Source organism: Haliotis rufescens, unplaced genomic scaffold (assembly GCF_023055435.1).
Source record: "Haliotis rufescens isolate VD_foot unplaced genomic scaffold, xgHalRufe1.0.p SCAF_46, whole genome shotgun sequence".
In the NCBI taxonomy this organism is placed as follows: domain Eukaryota; kingdom Metazoa; phylum Mollusca; class Gastropoda; order Lepetellida; family Haliotidae; genus Haliotis; species Haliotis rufescens.
Window position 1 is genome coordinate 271,352 of NW_025964179.1, and position 17,551 is coordinate 288,902.

General features: G+C 39.7%; 1 protein-coding gene across 12 annotated transcripts in view; it reads right to left on the reverse strand.

Annotated features, from left to right (window-relative positions):
• LOC124148714 (transmembrane protein 198-like) overlaps positions 1-17,551 on the reverse strand; it is a 111,980-nt gene that overhangs the window by 10,363 nt on the left and 84,066 nt on the right. For 9 of the 12 annotated variants that reach the window (XM_046519970.2, XM_046519967.2, XM_046519968.2 and 6 more), the window contains 3 exons: positions 10,907-11,223; positions 9,294-9,857; positions 325-467 (listed from right to left, as the gene is read on the reverse strand). In XM_046519970.2, coding sequence (XP_046375926.1) covers positions 325-467; positions 9,294-9,857; positions 10,907-11,096 — 897 coding nt within the window. In that variant the 5' untranslated portion in view covers positions 11,097-11,223. Of the gene's footprint in view, positions 1-324; positions 468-9,293; positions 9,858-10,906; positions 11,224-13,299; positions 13,410-14,663; positions 14,740-17,551 lie in introns of those variants that run through there. The other 3 variants (XM_046519969.2, XM_046519971.2, XM_046519973.2) reach the window with 3 other exon arrangements.

Sequence of the window (17,551 nt, forward strand, 5' to 3'; positions counted from 1 at the left end):
CGAACCGGGATTCGAACCCACAATCATAGGTTACTGGCATGACCAAGGGACGCAACTCTGCACAGCGAATCGCGGCGCCTTAGACGACTGGGCCACCCGTGCCCCCCTAATCTTGGCTGAGCTTACCAGACTGAACAGAATTGAACTAGACTCAGGCATTGTACTCGTGGCTGTACTTACAATAGTCACAGTGCTAAGTCGTCTTCTTGCAATGAGGGGGGGAAATTGGATGTGAAAACGAGAAACAAAAACATGGGTTAATGTGTTTTAGCTTCAACAAGGGTTAATGTGTCTAGTCATGCGGAGAAAATGGAAGTGACGAACTTGGTTGTTCACCTGCGAGATGACATCCCCGTTGACGCGCCGCACCTGGTATAGGTGGCGGTAACGAGAATGTTGCTCATCTCGGCGTTCCCGGGCCCGAATACGTTTTAGGTTCACCTTCTTGGACCTGTTGATGTGTAGTGCTGAAAAAATAAAAACAAAGAAGTATAGGCCATTGTTAGATACATGGAATTATAACATACGGAATCTCAACCATATGTCCTTTCATATCAATTATACGAGTCGATAACAGTAGGAAACTCTAAGGCCTGATATCAAAGACACAAAGGTAACATATGGAATATATTCTTCCTGATGAAATAATAGTTCCTGATACAATTCTTCCGATCATTGCATCAAAATTCTTTAAAGTCTTTTATTGGGTATATTTTAACCAAATCAACCAGTAGATTGGGAGAAAACGTGTGTACAGCTGTTTGCTATTTCCGGCTTAGTTTATAAGAAAATACACAGGACAATTTTATCCCTGCATATAAAACAATGCATATCAGAACAGGAAATACAATTTACATGATTTAAATGGTAAGTCATCATGTCTAGTGATGTTTTTTCTCAAACTTCAATTTTATATTCATCAAGTTTGTTATCAAATGTTTGTTTACCTGAATTTGCTAAAGGGATACGATGTAGTGTGGTACTGCGTATAATACTCAAAAAAAAAAATACTGAATCCTCTAGAGGGGGATGGGCATTAGGTTTGGGTGTGCACTATACTCAAGAAACTATGGCATTTATCATCAAAAATAGTTTTTCCATATTTTTTAGTTTGTAAACCGTAATAAGCAGTGTCTTGGGCGTAAAAAGTGCTGCCAACCACCATCAGTAGCAGAAGTTTAGTGATGCCATTTGATTGTGACGTCATGGTAACCGATGATGTCACAATGGTCTGCAAAACAGTGTGATGCAATTCCATTGCAGTGATATCTCCAAGGATGATAGATTGGTGTCACAAGTGTTGAAGAAATAATGCAGCTTCCAATCAGTTACTTATGAAGGAAAACTAAGGCCACATTTTCCATATTTCATGGCTTACAGATTTATTTTGAGTTTATGAGGCATAAGAAGATAGATGTATGAGTGGCCACGCTCCACTAGCTTACCGTATTCGATGTAATAAGCGCCCCGCTCTAATAAGCGCCCACGGCGATATTTGCGAATATATTGGCTCGTGAACAATCCCAATTAGCACCCCTTCTGATTGATCAATGTTCACAAGACTTATTTATTCGCGTATGATACGCACTCGTGTGTTATATGCAACCTTAATTATGGGCAATTAAATTCTGGTAAAAATATATGTCGTACATGAACACAAATTTGATCTTTCAACCCTGTTTTATTTTCACCAAAATAATATTTTGATAAGAGCCCCCTATTTCAAATTTTAGAGCGCCCTGGGCGCTTATTACATCGAATACGGTAACTCATTTGAGTTTCTAGGGCTTCAGCCCTGCCCTTGTCTGAAACAGGTGAACAAACATGTGGGGTCTCCATAGAATTGTTAGAAATTTGCTTCTGTTTACCTATGCATACCAGGCAGGAAAGGATGGTAGGTGTGAAAGCACTGACATACTCCCCAGGGAGCTGAGAATACAATACTACATACACACTTATCCATTCACTGCTGAGGTGATTGGTTTGGACTTACTTATTATCATGATTATAATAATTCAAATAATGGTGTTTTCATAGGGTGGTGGCAGTGAGCTTAGGATAGGGGAAATACATTTAACATATCAACAATTTAAGAGCCAATTTCAAATCCATTTGAACTTAATGTTATACTTTACAATTACACAAAACGCCCACATCTACCAGTGACCAGAATAACATGAAACAGCTTCAAGAATCAAGAACAGCAATTGTTAACATGTTGGCATATCGCCAATAAACATTCGTTCAATAATGCCTTTTTTAACCCCTGGTACATAAACTGTATATGTTCCTGAAATAATAACCATATTTCCTACCATGCACCAAATATCAAATAAAACTATTTCATAAATATTTACGACAATGTTAGCAGTTCCTGCTGTACAAGCTCAAGCTGTGTAAATGAGTCATAGGCACCATATTGCCAGTGCCATACACTATGATAACTACCAACTGGTGAATAACATAGGTTAGAGGTCATCTGGAGGTCATCTGGTACAACAGTGCCAGCAGTATTTATTTTGGTCTTGTTGAATGGATACACTTTGTTTGTTGATACTGATACAAGATACATGAAGTAGGGGGCATAACTCTATCTGACTTTCCACCAAGTGAGTGATGGCACTAATCTTGATCCAATCACACTAATGACAAATACCCATGCGGAAATTGGACTGGATCTTGAACAAATGTTGCAGACTTGCAAATTGTTGTCCAGTGGTCCAAAGGGCCAGCAATAGAAAATTTTAGTAGTCCTGTTGGACCTCTCCTAGACTTTCGGCGTTTAGAAGTTGGAAGAACATGAGTGAGTGAGTGAGTATGGTTTTACAAGCAAGAAATAAGAAATTTAAATCTCCTGTCCAGTCTGTCAAGTTATACTTCTCAGAATCTATCAACGAAGTAGATTTGACCTCTGGTGTTATTCAGAACTTGTCCTTATCGCTGAGACTGCCACCTTGGTCTAGTGAATAGAGCGTCTGGCCGGAGAGTGGAAGGTGGTATCCCCAACATACCAAAAGATGTTAAAATATGGTTCTTGTCCTACCCTGTCTGGCGCTCGGCTAAACAAGGACTCGTAGGCTCAGAGTCAGTTTACAGTGTCCATGTTAAACAGCTGCATGGTATCTCAGTGGGTTAGCACCATAAAACGGGCATTAGTCTGGAATAGTACAAGCAACCACACACACGTACACGCATGTCGCTATATAAGTGCAGTGGTCTTGAACGTGACGTTACCCCCCATTTCACCTCACCTTCATCATTGATGAACTGACCACTAACAGTACATACAGACTCTCTCCCAAGTGTCTTCTGAAATCAAATATATCAAGACGAGTTGATAAAAGTTACAAATATCCGCGGCTTGCCAAGAATACTTTCACTTTTATCAACAGGTCTTGATATATTTCAGCTTAGACGACGTGAGGGTGGGATTCTATTTATCATCCAAAATCATTCTTCTGACGTAACATATGACTTGGTGATATGGTTCAACAATTTTTTTCTGAAATGTACCATATATTTTCGATATGTAATTTGTTCATATTATCTGTCATAACTGTATAACTGTAGCTTCAGAGTCTGCAGACAGGAAACTCATCAAGTTTCTAAAATTGAGTCCCATATCCAAGCTGTTGTCATGACCCATCTGTGATTCATTAACAGTAATCCCGTAGCACAAATCAATGTTCCCTTTCCTTCGTCATGCGTCACTCAGAAGATATTTATACAGTTTCCCTGCAAACTATACATCGTTTAAAGTATCATTTTACACAATATAATGAATTGGGTATTTCATTACAGCCATTGAAATCTGTTTCAAGGATGAATATCTCTTTAACTGTTAAAGCTAACATATCTTTGCAGTTAATTACCATTCTAAGTTTGTCCACACGCAATACATCATATGTTTGTAAAAGACTTGGTAGCACTAGCAGACACGAGCACTCACGCCAAGGCAATTTAAATTCAGACCCATTTTTCTTCCTGACATTTTTCGGCCAATTGTAGATCAGCTGATGCTCCAGACTAATTACTGCTGGCTACGGTTGCACAACGATGTTTGTCGATGGAGATAACCCTGCGTGACTTGGTTGGCAAGCATCCTGCCAAACAGGCCATGTTAACAAGCGATGCATTTCTCCGAGTCAGACAGTCACACACTTACAAAATCCATTTGTGTCAATCTTGTGGTGCGAATGGTGTCTGTCTGCACTTACTGTGTTCATCCTAATGTAAATAGGGGGTATGAGAATCCGATTAATCTTCTTAGAAAATGGTTGATTACATTTATTATCAACACTTATCTGCAAAACATGTATGCATCAGAGATTGTTAGCAACTGGTGTAATGATTGGATGATAGAGTGAGTGAGTGAGTGAGTGAGTTTCTGGGCCACTTTTAGCTATATTGCCATATTACCATGGTAGAGGACACGCCATACAGAGTACATTTGTTTGTTTGTTGGCAATACAAAACTAAAATAAGCAAACATTACATTCAGATGCTGTATGGAATCAGGCCCTTTAGGCCAAAATCTTGTGTTCACTAAACAGCCATTGGGCCCTTGAGACCAACATCTTGAATTTACGAAACAGCCATTGGGCCCTTGAAACTAACATCTTGAATTTACGAAACAGCCATTGGGCCCTTAAAACTAACAACTTGAATTTATTAAACAGCATTGGGCCCTTGAAACTAACAACTTGAATTTATTAAACAGCATTGGGCCCTTGAGACCAACATCTTGAATTTACGAAACAGCCATTGGGCCCTTGAAACTAACATCTTGAATTTACGAAACAGCCATTGGGCCCTTGAAACTAACATCTTGAATTTACGAAACAGCCATTGGGCCCTTAAAACTAACAACTTGAATTTATTAAACAGCATTGGGCCCTTGAAACTAACAACTTGAATTTATTAAACAGCATTGGGCCCTTGAGACCAACATCTTGAATTTACGAAACAGCCATTGGGCCCTTGAAACTAACATCTTGAATTTACGAAACAGCCATTGGGCCCTTGAAACTAACATCTTGAATATACTAAACAGCCATTGGGCCCTTAAAACTAACAACTTGAATTTATTAAACAGCATTGGGCCCTTGAAACTAACAACTTGAATTTATTAAACAGCATTGGGCCCTTGAGACCAACATCTTGAATTTACGAAACAGCCATTGGGCCCTTGAAACTAACATCTTGAATTTACGAAACAGCCATTGGGCCCTTGAGACTAACATCTTGAATTTACTAAACAGCATTGGGCCCTTGAAACTAACAACTTGAATTTATTGAAAAGCATTGGGCCCTTGAAACTAACAACTTGAATTTATTAAACAGCATTGGGCCCTTGAAACTAACAACTTGAATTTATTAAACAGCATTGGGCCCTTGAGACCAACATCTTGAATATACTAAACAGCCATTGGGCCCTTGAAACTAACTTCTTGAATTTAAGAAACAGCCATTATTATTAAACAGTCCAGTGAAATAAGTCCAGTCTTGTCACATCAATGTTCAAATCAACATTGCAATGTTCACTGATAATTCTGAAACGACAACCAGCAACTCATTCACCATCCTTATCATAGACGCAAATCTTTTATGGAATGAATGTTGTTGTTTCTAAGTTAGTTACAAGACACCAGTTATCAAAGTCAAGATGTCTTCTCGAAACAGTGACATTGTTTAAGGTGCATGAAATAGTAATAACTGAAGCAATACTGAGGCCATTTAGGACTTCGATTTCATCCCAGCTCAAAGAGTATGTCCAGGTGAATCAAAGCACAGTCTTCAAATAGAAGCAAAGTTGTTTGGGTCAATGCATTTGTGACGTGTGGGAGGAAATCCTTAAGTGATGCAGGTCTTAGACATTCACCACTTTGGTGAAACCCATGAGCACGGCTAGCGTGCTGCAAAACAAAAGATCAGAATTGGTATGAATCCAGGATTCAAACCCCTCATTATTTGATTCTGCATGACCATGTGACACACCTCTACACATCAAATCACAGGAGCCAGGTACGGACAAACAAACAAAGTGGAGTTGGAATGACTTGAATCAGACTTGCCAACTTCCCCACGCCTAATCTCTCTTTCGGATCATAGATCTATTGCCAAAATCAATAGAGGAACACAGGGTAAAACTGGGACTTAGATTTTGAACAAGAAGCCTTCTATTGGGAAATAGTTCTATAACATTAAGCCATATTTAGTGATTATCTTTCACAGTAATGTCACAGGACATCAAATACCCTGGAATGATCCAGCACCTCTATTGCCTGCTTTAAAAAACTTAACCATGCAGATAATTAACAAAATGGATATTTTATGTTTCTGAAAAATCTTTTCCTTTTCCTTTGTTAGATCTTTGAACTTTTCTCCATTTAGCTATCAATAATTGGCAATTTGCCACAATTCCCAGTTTCATTTTTACAACTACAGTGAGCGAGTTTGTTTTATCAAAGCCTTGACCACCATACAGTTATCCCACTGTGTGTTTGCCTACTGTTTGGGAACAGTGATGCAGGCCCTACACATTTACCACTTTTACATAAATCCACAAGCACCTGTTGTGCCAACAGACTGAGGATCACTATAAGGATGACACAGGGATGAGAACACACAAACAGCACTACTCCCTTGCTACAGACAAGGGGAGCAACTCTGTCCAGCCAACTGATGTACCTCAGGGAACTGGGAAACACTGGCTGCTTATGTAAACTGAGAAAATATAAACACAAACTGTTAAGGGAGAAGATTTCATTTGGGATGTGACTGTTAACAGATGTCTACACTTGGGGTAACAACTTGTTTTATTTTATATTATTTTTCTATATATTTTCACATTTAGAATTCTGAATTCCTGCAAAAGGTCTACTGGGGTGTTGTTACTGTTTGTATACATTGTGCTGGATTTGGAAACAATAAACTCTCATAGCAATGTAAGTGAGTGAGTTGGGTTAAACACCACTCTGTACAGTTGTTCACTTACATTAAACAACCGCCTCCGTGGTCTAGTGGTAGGGTGTCCACCCGGAGAGCGGAAGGTCCGGGGTTTGATCCCCGGCTGCGTCATACCAAAAGACGTTAAAAGATGGTACTTGTTGTTACCCTGTCTGGCGCTCGGCATTAAGGGGATAAAACAAGGACTGGTCGGCTCGGAGTCAGTATACTGTGTCTGAGTGGGGTATTCATGTTAAAATGCAGCATGGTATCTCAGTGAGCTAGCACTATAAATCGGCATCAGTCTGGACTAGTACAAGCAGCCACAGACACACACACGTGCATGCACGTCGCTATATAAGTGCAATAATCTTGGACGCGACGTTAAGCCCAATTTCACCTCACCTCACCTCACCTTACATCAAACAAGCTTAGACTGGGTGGTGCTCTAAACTTAGAAACATTAATCTAAATTTTAACCCCCTATATCTGGGACCCAACTCTGCACAGCGATTGTCCACACCTCCGAAGACTAGAGAAGCTGATAGGGATACTCGATGTGCTATGACTAAAAGAAGTGATACTGACAGACACATTAGTTGCTACACACATGGCACAATGATATTCACAGGGGAGAAAATTGCCTTTGCGCCATGCCTGTGTCCATTAACCTTAAAGACAAGCCCGACACTGAAGGGGCTGAAGAGATCAGGGCATTCACTGCAGAAAACCCTTGTGTAGACTTGCACAAGTCTCTAAGGCAATAATTATTAGTTCATAATATATAAATTATAAGTTCTAGAGTATGTAAATAATAAGAACAAGTTGTGGAACAAGAGACTGGAGTCCAAGACTTGACTATTAGGAAAATAGAATTACTACCCATGCATGGATTTTTCTTTCAGTACAGACTTGGAGCAAGTCTAGAGATGCATGGCACAAGTCTCTTAGGCAATAATTATAAGTTGAAATCATAATTTCTAGATTATGTAAATAATAAGAATAAGTTGTCCCTATAAGAGACTACACTGGATGGACTTATCTCTCAGTACAGCCTTGGATCAAGCTCATCCTTGTGTAACGTGAGTCAGATGGAGTTTAACATTGTGTTCAAAATTATTGTACTTATATATAGTGATGTGCTTGCATGTGCGTGTCCGGACAAATGATGGTTCTATTTTGCTAGCCCACTGAGATACCATGCTGCAGTTTAACATGAATACCAATATTAGCATTCACAGCACAGTATTCTGACTCCGAGCTGATCAGTCCTTGTCTTAACCCCTTAAGTCTGAGCGCCAGACAGGGAAACAACAAGTACCAACTTTTAACGTCTTTTGGTATGACAGCTTAATCATATGTTGATGAGGAATGTGCAATGGATGGGGAGCAACAATATAAATTTGGAACATGGTACATGGCCCACTAAAAAACAGAATATGTTTTTGGATGCCCCCCCGCCCCTTTACACACACACACTTGTGTTCACCAATAATGAAGCTATATGACAGCCGGTTCTAAATAGTTTCCTTGTACAGCAAGCATATAGGGCACCTTGTCTAACCTTGAACCTAAATATGACAGATATCTACCGCGAGAAATATCAAGAGATTAGTAGCCCATCCTTTTCTGGAGAAAAACAGGATGGGTGTCACACAGACCGATAAGGTGTTTTGTTGTTTGGTTGAATGACTTTTAGGTTTCAAGTGAATAAGCATACCGTATTTCTGCTAATTTATGCCCCTAATGTGGATTTTTATTTTGGGACATAATAATAACCTGGCATGTATTTGAAGCCCAGGCTATTTTCGTATCTGTACTTTACAATTTGTGGTACCAGCAGTGACTATTCATTATATGTTTCCTGAAAGGGATCATTCATTTACTTGTTTAGTGGACATGGCATGTATCAGAGGCTCAGCCTTTATTCTTCAAAGCTGGTTTTGACCCATGAACACACAATGCTATTGAGAAAGTGATCAAATGTAACATGTTATATTTGGCATTACACTTTCTTAGTCTAATCTACAGATTACAGATTCGAGTACTTTTTGGGGTTAAGTCCTGTCCGAGATTCGAACCCACACTGCCAGAGTGAGGCACACAAAGTCAGCGATCTAACCCAATCAGCCACCAAGGGTTCCCAAAAAATGAAAGTTTGACAACTGGTAGTCCAGATCACGTACTTTGTGTACCCCTCTGACAAAGGTACATAATGACCCAGACTGTTAGATGTGACTGCCATTACAGACAAGTCGTGGGAAGAATAACAGACAGGAAATAATTAATACGGTTGTGCATGATCTATTGTTTGTTTGTTTATTGGCCTGGTCTGGGTTTGTTACCTTCCCGATGGTCCACTCCCTGTCCTGTAATCCTCCATTGTGTAATAGCTCCAACAAGGAAACAAAATGGCCAGCAGCCCAGTATCACCCAGCTGTACCAGCACACAGGCGGCGACTCGTTGCCTTTCACTCTGTCCCACACATACAGCACCATGCGAAACTTCTCAATAAAATAGTCTAAAAATGCTACCATTAAAGCACCTCCAAAAATACTTGTCCCCAAAATTGTGAAACACTTTTGGAATTTCAGAATGAGAAAGGCAAACAGCAACCCAAGACCCACGAGTAATCCAATGGGTATCCACTTGGTTGAAGGATGCATGAACTGTTCAAGGACTATCAATACAGCGATTGCTAGTGCTAGTCCAAGATGGAATCCGGTGAGAAATAGTCCCACATATTGCACAAGCATCGTGATGAGGCCACAGAGTATCCCGGCGCCAATGGCCACACCGATATTTCCTTCTGTGGGCATAATCTCCTCTTCCTTGCAGATCATGTAGATGAGGACACCGCCGAAGATGAACCCGGTCAGGAACATGATTGCCTTAAAGAACCGGTACCCTGAAAGTGGAGCAGATGGGATGGTTTCAGAGTGACATTCACAAAGTATACATGCTGTATTGTTGTGTTCGTGAACCACACTGTTGTATGAAGGGACTGATTTGTGTGTGTGCTGTGTGTGTGCTGTGTGTGTGCTGTGTGTGTGCTGTTTGTGTGTGTGTGTGTGTGTGTGTGTGTGTGTGTGTGTGTGTGTGTGTGTGTGTGTGTGTGTGTGTGTGTGTGTGTGTGTGTGTGTGTGTGTGTGTACGTACAGAGTGATATTCACAAAGTATACATGCTGTTTTGTTGTGCTCGTGAACCACACTGTTGTATGAAGGGACTGATTTGTGTGTGTGCTGTGTGTGTGCTGTGTGTGTGTGTGTGTACGTACAGAGTGATATTCACAAAGTATACATGCCATATTGTCGTGTTCGTGAACCACACTGTTGTATGAAGGGACTTTGATGTGTGTGTGTGGTGTGTGTGTGTGCATGCGTGTGTGTGTGTGCCCCTTGGTGACACACGTACGTGTGTGTGTGTGTGTGTGTGTGTGTGTGTGTGTGTGTGTGTGTGTGTGTGTGTGTGTGTGTGTGTGTGTGTGTGTGTGTGTGTGTGTGTGTGTGTTATTTGATTGCACCTTGTGTTGCGTCTACCTTAGTGTTGTGTGCATGCATGCATGTGTGTACCTTGCCATGCGAAAAGGCATCTTTCTGTTTAGAAATAGTGCAAAGTCTCCAAATTGATTGAACAAGAAAAACAGAAACATTTGGTTAGATATTCCACTTACAGCCTTGTCATGTTATCAAAGTGAAATTAAACAGAGCCTCGGTGCACTGGCAGTAAGGCAAAGCAAAGCTATGTGTTTCACATTGGAACAACATGTGACACTTATTTCCTTTTTTGTTTAAGTAGCAATATTTGTTGCTTGCTTGTTCCATATTTCTCTTGGTGAAACAATGTTAGCACAATTCCTAGGTTACATTCAAATAACTGTACAACCATGCCAAGCACACAAATTAATCATTCATGGCTCAAAAAGTTATTTTCATTTCTCACTCTTTCAAACTTACCAAAAAATGTATACAGAATTCCAAATATGAAACACATCGCACAAACAATTGCCGAGGCCACGTCATACTGGGAGTCTATGTGGTCGCACTGATGCAACAGGGGTGTCATGGTCGTCATGTTCCCCCGTGGGGTCATGTACGTCACGTCCCCGGCTGAAGACGCCGCGCTGGTCTCCACCGTCGTGTCCATGTTTACGTGGAGCAGATCACCGGTCAGCTTCAAATCGGTGTCCTGGTCAAACAGAAGTATCCATCCTTCTGCCAAACTGAGATATTTGTGTCCGCATTATCAGCTGCGTGTTCATCGGAATCACCTCCTGAAACGAAATGAAATAATGTTTAGATGTTTGTTCTGTGATAAGTTGTGTGTGATCACATGACCAGGAATGTTCGGTTCATAGGGAAATTGGTGTCTGGATTTCTGGGAACACGTTTGTAAAATGTCAGCTGACAATTGCTGTGCAACTTGTGTTTCGCGATATTTTAGGAAAATCAATCCTGCCTTCTTCTTTGCCCTGATCTATATTGCTGTGCCACTGCATCTACCAACAGAGGATGAACATGATGGCTGTGAGCAACACCAGTTTTGTTTGACATTTCGTACGCAAGCTGCGCAGCAAATTTACGATTGTCAAAGACTGATTGTTTACTTAGGCAAATAATAAGCCGTACCACAGTTGTAGAAAACTGTATTGATCTGTCATTTTAACATGAGACCATTAAATTATTTTTCCTATTTTGTAAGCATTTGCTTGTCCCACACAAACTAAAAATACTTAAAATTCATTTCTATTGCCTGTCCTAGGACAAGAGACTGATCTTGGCTAAGCTAGTAGGAATAATTCCGTTACATCAGCTTGGTGTTGGACAAAAGCCCAGAGAGATTCAGATCACAGATGCCTTCTTCAAGGGAATCCATAGACTCTGCTGCTGAGCCAACCCATCAACACAATGTATTTCAAATGTTTGTTGAAGCACTGATATTCAATCATGAGACCAAACCTTTCTGTGCCATGCAAATGATGATTTGTAGGACTATTCTGGATACAAAGCAGCATGATAATATTCCCCAGGGTAGTTCAACATGCATAACAGTAGAGAACTGTTCCACCAAATGTATTCCATAATCACTTGCAGTGTCATCAGTGAAAGCACTTCACATTAATGACTTTCAACACAAACAAGGCCTCAGAATTCACAATGTCCTTAAACCCATTTTACTGGCTTGAATAATTAATCATATCCAATTTCAGCAGGAAAAAGATGTTACATTCTGACAATCAAGCCAAAACATTGTTCAACTGACTGCTTATAACAGAAATAGTTTATCAGTGGTATCACAAGAAACATCTGTTGTCATGGCAATTCTTCAGAGTGATACTGGGTATTAAAGATATCATATATAACTTATCCTTATTTCAATAGCTCTGTTAATGGTTTCAATTATTCAAAATATCGTTGTGCACAGTCGGTGAACAGGGATTGGTTGTTGTTTTAGGCCACACTCAGCAATACTCCAGCTATATGACACCGGTCTGTAAATAATCAAGTCTGGACCAGACAATCCAGTGATTGACATCATGAGCATCAACCAAGTCAGCAAGCCTGATCACCCGATACTGTTAGTCGCCTCTTACGACAAGCATAGTCGCCTTTTACGGCAAGCATGGGTTGCTGAAGACCTATTCTACCCCGGATCTTCACGGGCCGGTGAACAGGGAATCATCCAAGGAACAATAAGAGTGTTTCCCAGCAATCAAAACATTGAGTGTGGCTTTAAGCCACTTTTAACAACATTCTTTTGCATAATCCATCAGACTTTTTAATGTCAGAACATGTCCCTTTGATCTGGGAGAAAAGCCAAAACGGCACTGTTATGCACACATATCACTTTGGTAAAACCCACTAGCATGTGACAGAGCAAGGATTATAATTAATTTGAAAATTGGATTCGAACTAACAAACCTTTTATAAGCAAAGAGGTGAGGTGAGATTGGGTTTAATATCGCATCCAATATTATCGCACTTATATAGCAACGTGCATGTACCTGTACAACAATAGGATAACAAAGGTGAAATTTAACAAGGGGAGCCAACAGATAACTGGCATTGATAGGTGATTAGCAAAGGAATCTTATTACTTTTGTTGTTCGTACAGGTAACATATATATGTTCTCTGCCTCGTAGCAATTTTCACCTGATGAGGGAGTAAGTATCTAGTCCCAACCGTTGTGTTCCTCATGATAAAGAAGTTGACATTCATACATTCTCTTCCTTGTGACACCGTATTTCGCACAACCCCACTCACAAGAGATGCGTCCCAGGCCACGATGCCCTCAGTGATGCACATACAACATTCCTGGTCACAACTCACAGAAATATTATTTTTTTACCTTTGGTTATGGTATTGAATCATCAGCAAAGCGACATTTCTGCGTCTCTATGAGCTACGTGAGTAAGGCAGCCTGGGGCACTGTGCCCACACCCACTGCACCTAAAATGTCTCCCAATCACAATACATCTACACGTTATCACAGATCACTTCAGCTATCTGACAATCTCCCTATATAACCTCTAGTACAATGCATCTGGGAAACAAAGTCCCGGGGGATCATATCCCTGTGATAAGTCTATCTCTTACAGCGAATAGAACACCTTAGATAGCCACACAGAAGATGGACTGAGTCACTGTCATGTGGACTTGTAGATAGGGAAGGAACAGGTGTCTCAACAGTTAATTCTCCGGAACTGTCACTCAACTTCACCTTGCTCCACAATAGCTGCCATGCATGTTCATGGCTTCTTCCCATTCATTACCACACTGTTTTCCTAACAAAGAATAAGGAAGTTACACTGTTGTTGTTGCATGGTTTAAGATTTTTGCTTTCATACATCACCTTCTGTTTTCCTAAAACAGAATTATGAAGCTGCACTGTTTATCAAAATAGGATTTACAATTTGTACTTTCATACATCATCATACTGTTTTCCTAAAACAGAATTATGAAGCTGCACTGTTTATAAAAATACGATTTACGATTTGTACTTTCATACATCATCACACTGTTTTCCTAAGAAAGATTTATGAAGCTGCACTGTTTATATTTTACGATTTAAACTTTCATTCATCATCACCTTATTTTCCTGACAAAGAATAAAAAGGACACTACAGTATATTTCTGGGGTTTTGTTTTTAACTAACACACATGATCTGTTTTTAAAAAAAATGATTACGTAACAATTTCACAAACAAGTTGTAAGTTAAAATTATAATACAATCTAATTGGGTGTGAGGATTTTTAATGTTTCAGGATGATAATAAAATTTGAGTGATAAGTAATTTGTCAGAGAGAATGACTTGCCACCAATGTGATAATGACAAACATAAATTAATTAGAACAATGGCTAGAGAAGTCAGTCATACTGGCATAAATATGGTTCCTCATACAAATTCTTACCATTTAATATGTCACCTTAACATCATGTATCAGTTTTATACAACACTAGTACCATGACACATTGCACATGTACTTAAGTACACTGTAACTGGCCTATTTCTATACAGGAAAAACGGAACAAACGAAGATTGCAAAATATGAAACAATTGTACGCCTTATTGAAAGGATGAATAAAAGATAGAGAGAAAGAAATAAAATAAAATAATACACCTCCAGTAATGTTAATATAAAAGAACAATTGAATAAAAAAGTTAGAATATGTAAGGATATATGTAGTTGGTATAAATCGTGAAAGAGTACCTCACACTGCAGATAGAATCCCACTCCTCACAACACACTGTGTGTTCCCAGGATAGAGGGTCCACACCACATTAACATCTTACGTCACATCCAAGACACTTCTGCGTCTTACGTGAGTAAACATACATCATGTGACTCACAACAAACAAACCACAGTCGTGACGTTCATTCATATATTTCTCACACCTTGAACTATCATCGCGCCATCAATCTACCTGTCATTTACACCTGCAGCAGAAATCAATGAGAACAACTACAATACATTCACGTAATCTGAAGTATAATATCTACCTAGTGTGAGTTATAGGAAGTACATGTACCTGTATTTTCACCTGTCGTTAGTAAATACCTGTCTCTCACCTGTCCAACGCAACAGTAAATATCTCTCACCTGTTCACCAGAGCTCACCTGAGTCTTTGATGTCCCTGGTTGCATAATGGTATAATTGCTACAGTGTATGCATGGAGAGTTGGTCAACAGTGGCAAGGTGTCGAACTGCGATCATTGACAAGTTGGATCACCTCCAATTAGCCACGACAAAGGAAACAAGCCTGAGAAGAAGGGCTAGGTTTATGTAATAAATAAGTGCTGTAGATTAGATGGGATTGCAGGAGATGGTGTTAAGCACAAGAAGCACAAGTGCTGTCTGCCTCTGTCAGCTGTCATGTGATTCAAGCCACCAGTGCTTCAAACTATAAACACATTTCAGTTTATCCCAACCAGATTCTGTTGCTATGGTTTAAGGCTTGGTTGATCCAGTGATTTGGAGAGGGTGTGACCAAATTGATCTATTGTTTAAACATGACATTAAATTGTTACAAGATATAAAAAATGTTAAATAACATAAGTTATTACAATATGTAACAACTGAGATGCTACGATATATGAATACATGACACTCTTATTGACAATAACTTCTTATATACTTTGTCATGACATTTCAGAACTACTTCTTGCCCCCCTTCGTCAGCTGAATTTTCCTGATGCCTATCAAAGACTTAAGACAATGTACACGGGAAGCTGAAACATATTTACAGTGAAGTCACAAGGAAACCCCAGGGGAGAATCATCAAGTTGATATCATGCCTTGTTAGAAGTAATGTTTTGGACTTGGTCTAACTTATGTTATGTTTTATGTCATATAAATGTAGTTGGCTTGTTTAGAAAACAAAATTTTCGTCAAAATATATCTCCTTCTGTAAAGGTAAAAATAACATAAGTTTTAATAAATGTTGAGTGAGTGAGTACCATTTTTACACTGCTTTTGGCAATATTCCAGCAATATCACGGCGGGGGACACCAGAAATGGGCTTCACACACTGAACCCATGTGGGAATCGAACTTGGGTCTTCGGGGAGGTGAGAGAACGCTTTAACCACTAGGCTACCCAACCGCCCCTGATATACTGCCTCACCCAAGATATATAAAAACCTCAATAATCAGGATCCTGTTAAATCAGAATTCCCAGACAGTTTCTGTTGGAAACATACATGTATACAAAGTGAGAATGTCTTCAGCAACCTGTGCTGGTTGTAAGAGGTGACAAAACTGATCAGTTGGTCAGGCTCAGTGACTTGGTCTATTATGTCTCACTGGAATCCAATTGCATGGATCAAAGCTCACGATGAAACCATTGCGGGTTTGAATCCCAGTTCACTACGATTATTTTTCCAGGTTTGTCACTACCATACCCACATGGTAAATGTCGAGACCTGCATCACTTTGGGCTTTCATCCCACATTAAGCTGACATGCCGTGATATAACTGGAATACTGTTTAAAACGGTGTTAAACTCAACTCACTCTCACTAGATTTAATCCTTTAAACACTTCAACTTTTTCCTCATGAAGATTTTAAATTGCTAAATTTGACTTGATTCATCTTATTATATAATTGATGATGCACCCCAAATCGTCAATGCAACTCCCAGATGTGAGCTAACTCAGGTCACCCAGAGAAACACAGCAAGCTTATGCGCATGTTTTGAAACTAACAATCCAAAAACAACACCACCTTCGGAAACCAAAATATGCACAGGAAATACCAACTGTACATGGCAACAATTTACGCGCAATTGACAGAGTAATTGTTGTACAAAGTCCATCCATTTGACAATATGGACTGTAGTTTGATTTATAATGGATGGTTTGGTCAAAAAGAGCTCTTTCTATAGTCAGTTTTTGACAAATTCCTGTCATTAGTGAATGATTACCCTTTTTATCATGTAAACTTGATCATTTAATCAATAAATGCCATTTTGCCCAAATCCATCATGCTGTATTTCCCTCCACCGAATTAATTCAATCAAAACGAAAATTGCTTAGTTCTTTCTTCAAATTGCTTTCTTTTTTTGCTTAAATTTGATCTATTAGTTACTGTTTTCATATACAGCTAGTGTTCTGAATTCCCTATCCTTCAACAGCTGATGGTAACCCAAACAATGAAATTTAACTTATGGAATCAAATTAATAAAATATCAGAAATTAATCCATCTTAAATATTTTTAGTGTGCAAGCACAGGGAAGTGAGTGAGTTGGGTTTTATATCAATGTTTTGGCATCACAGCGTGTCTATTTGGCGTCACAGCATGTCAACTTGGCGTCACAGTGTGTCAATTTGGCATCACAGCGTGTCAACTTGGCATCACAGCACGTCAACTTGGCATCACAGCACGTCAACTTGGCATCACAGTGTGTCAACTTGGCATCACAGCATGTCAACTTGGCATCACAGTGTGTCAACTTGGCATCACAGCATGTCAACTTGGCATCACAGCATGTCAACTTGGCATCACAGCGTGTCAACTTGGCATCACAGCGTGTCAACTTGGCATCACAGCGTGTCAACTTGGCATCACAGAGTGTCAACTTGGCATCACAGCGTGTCAA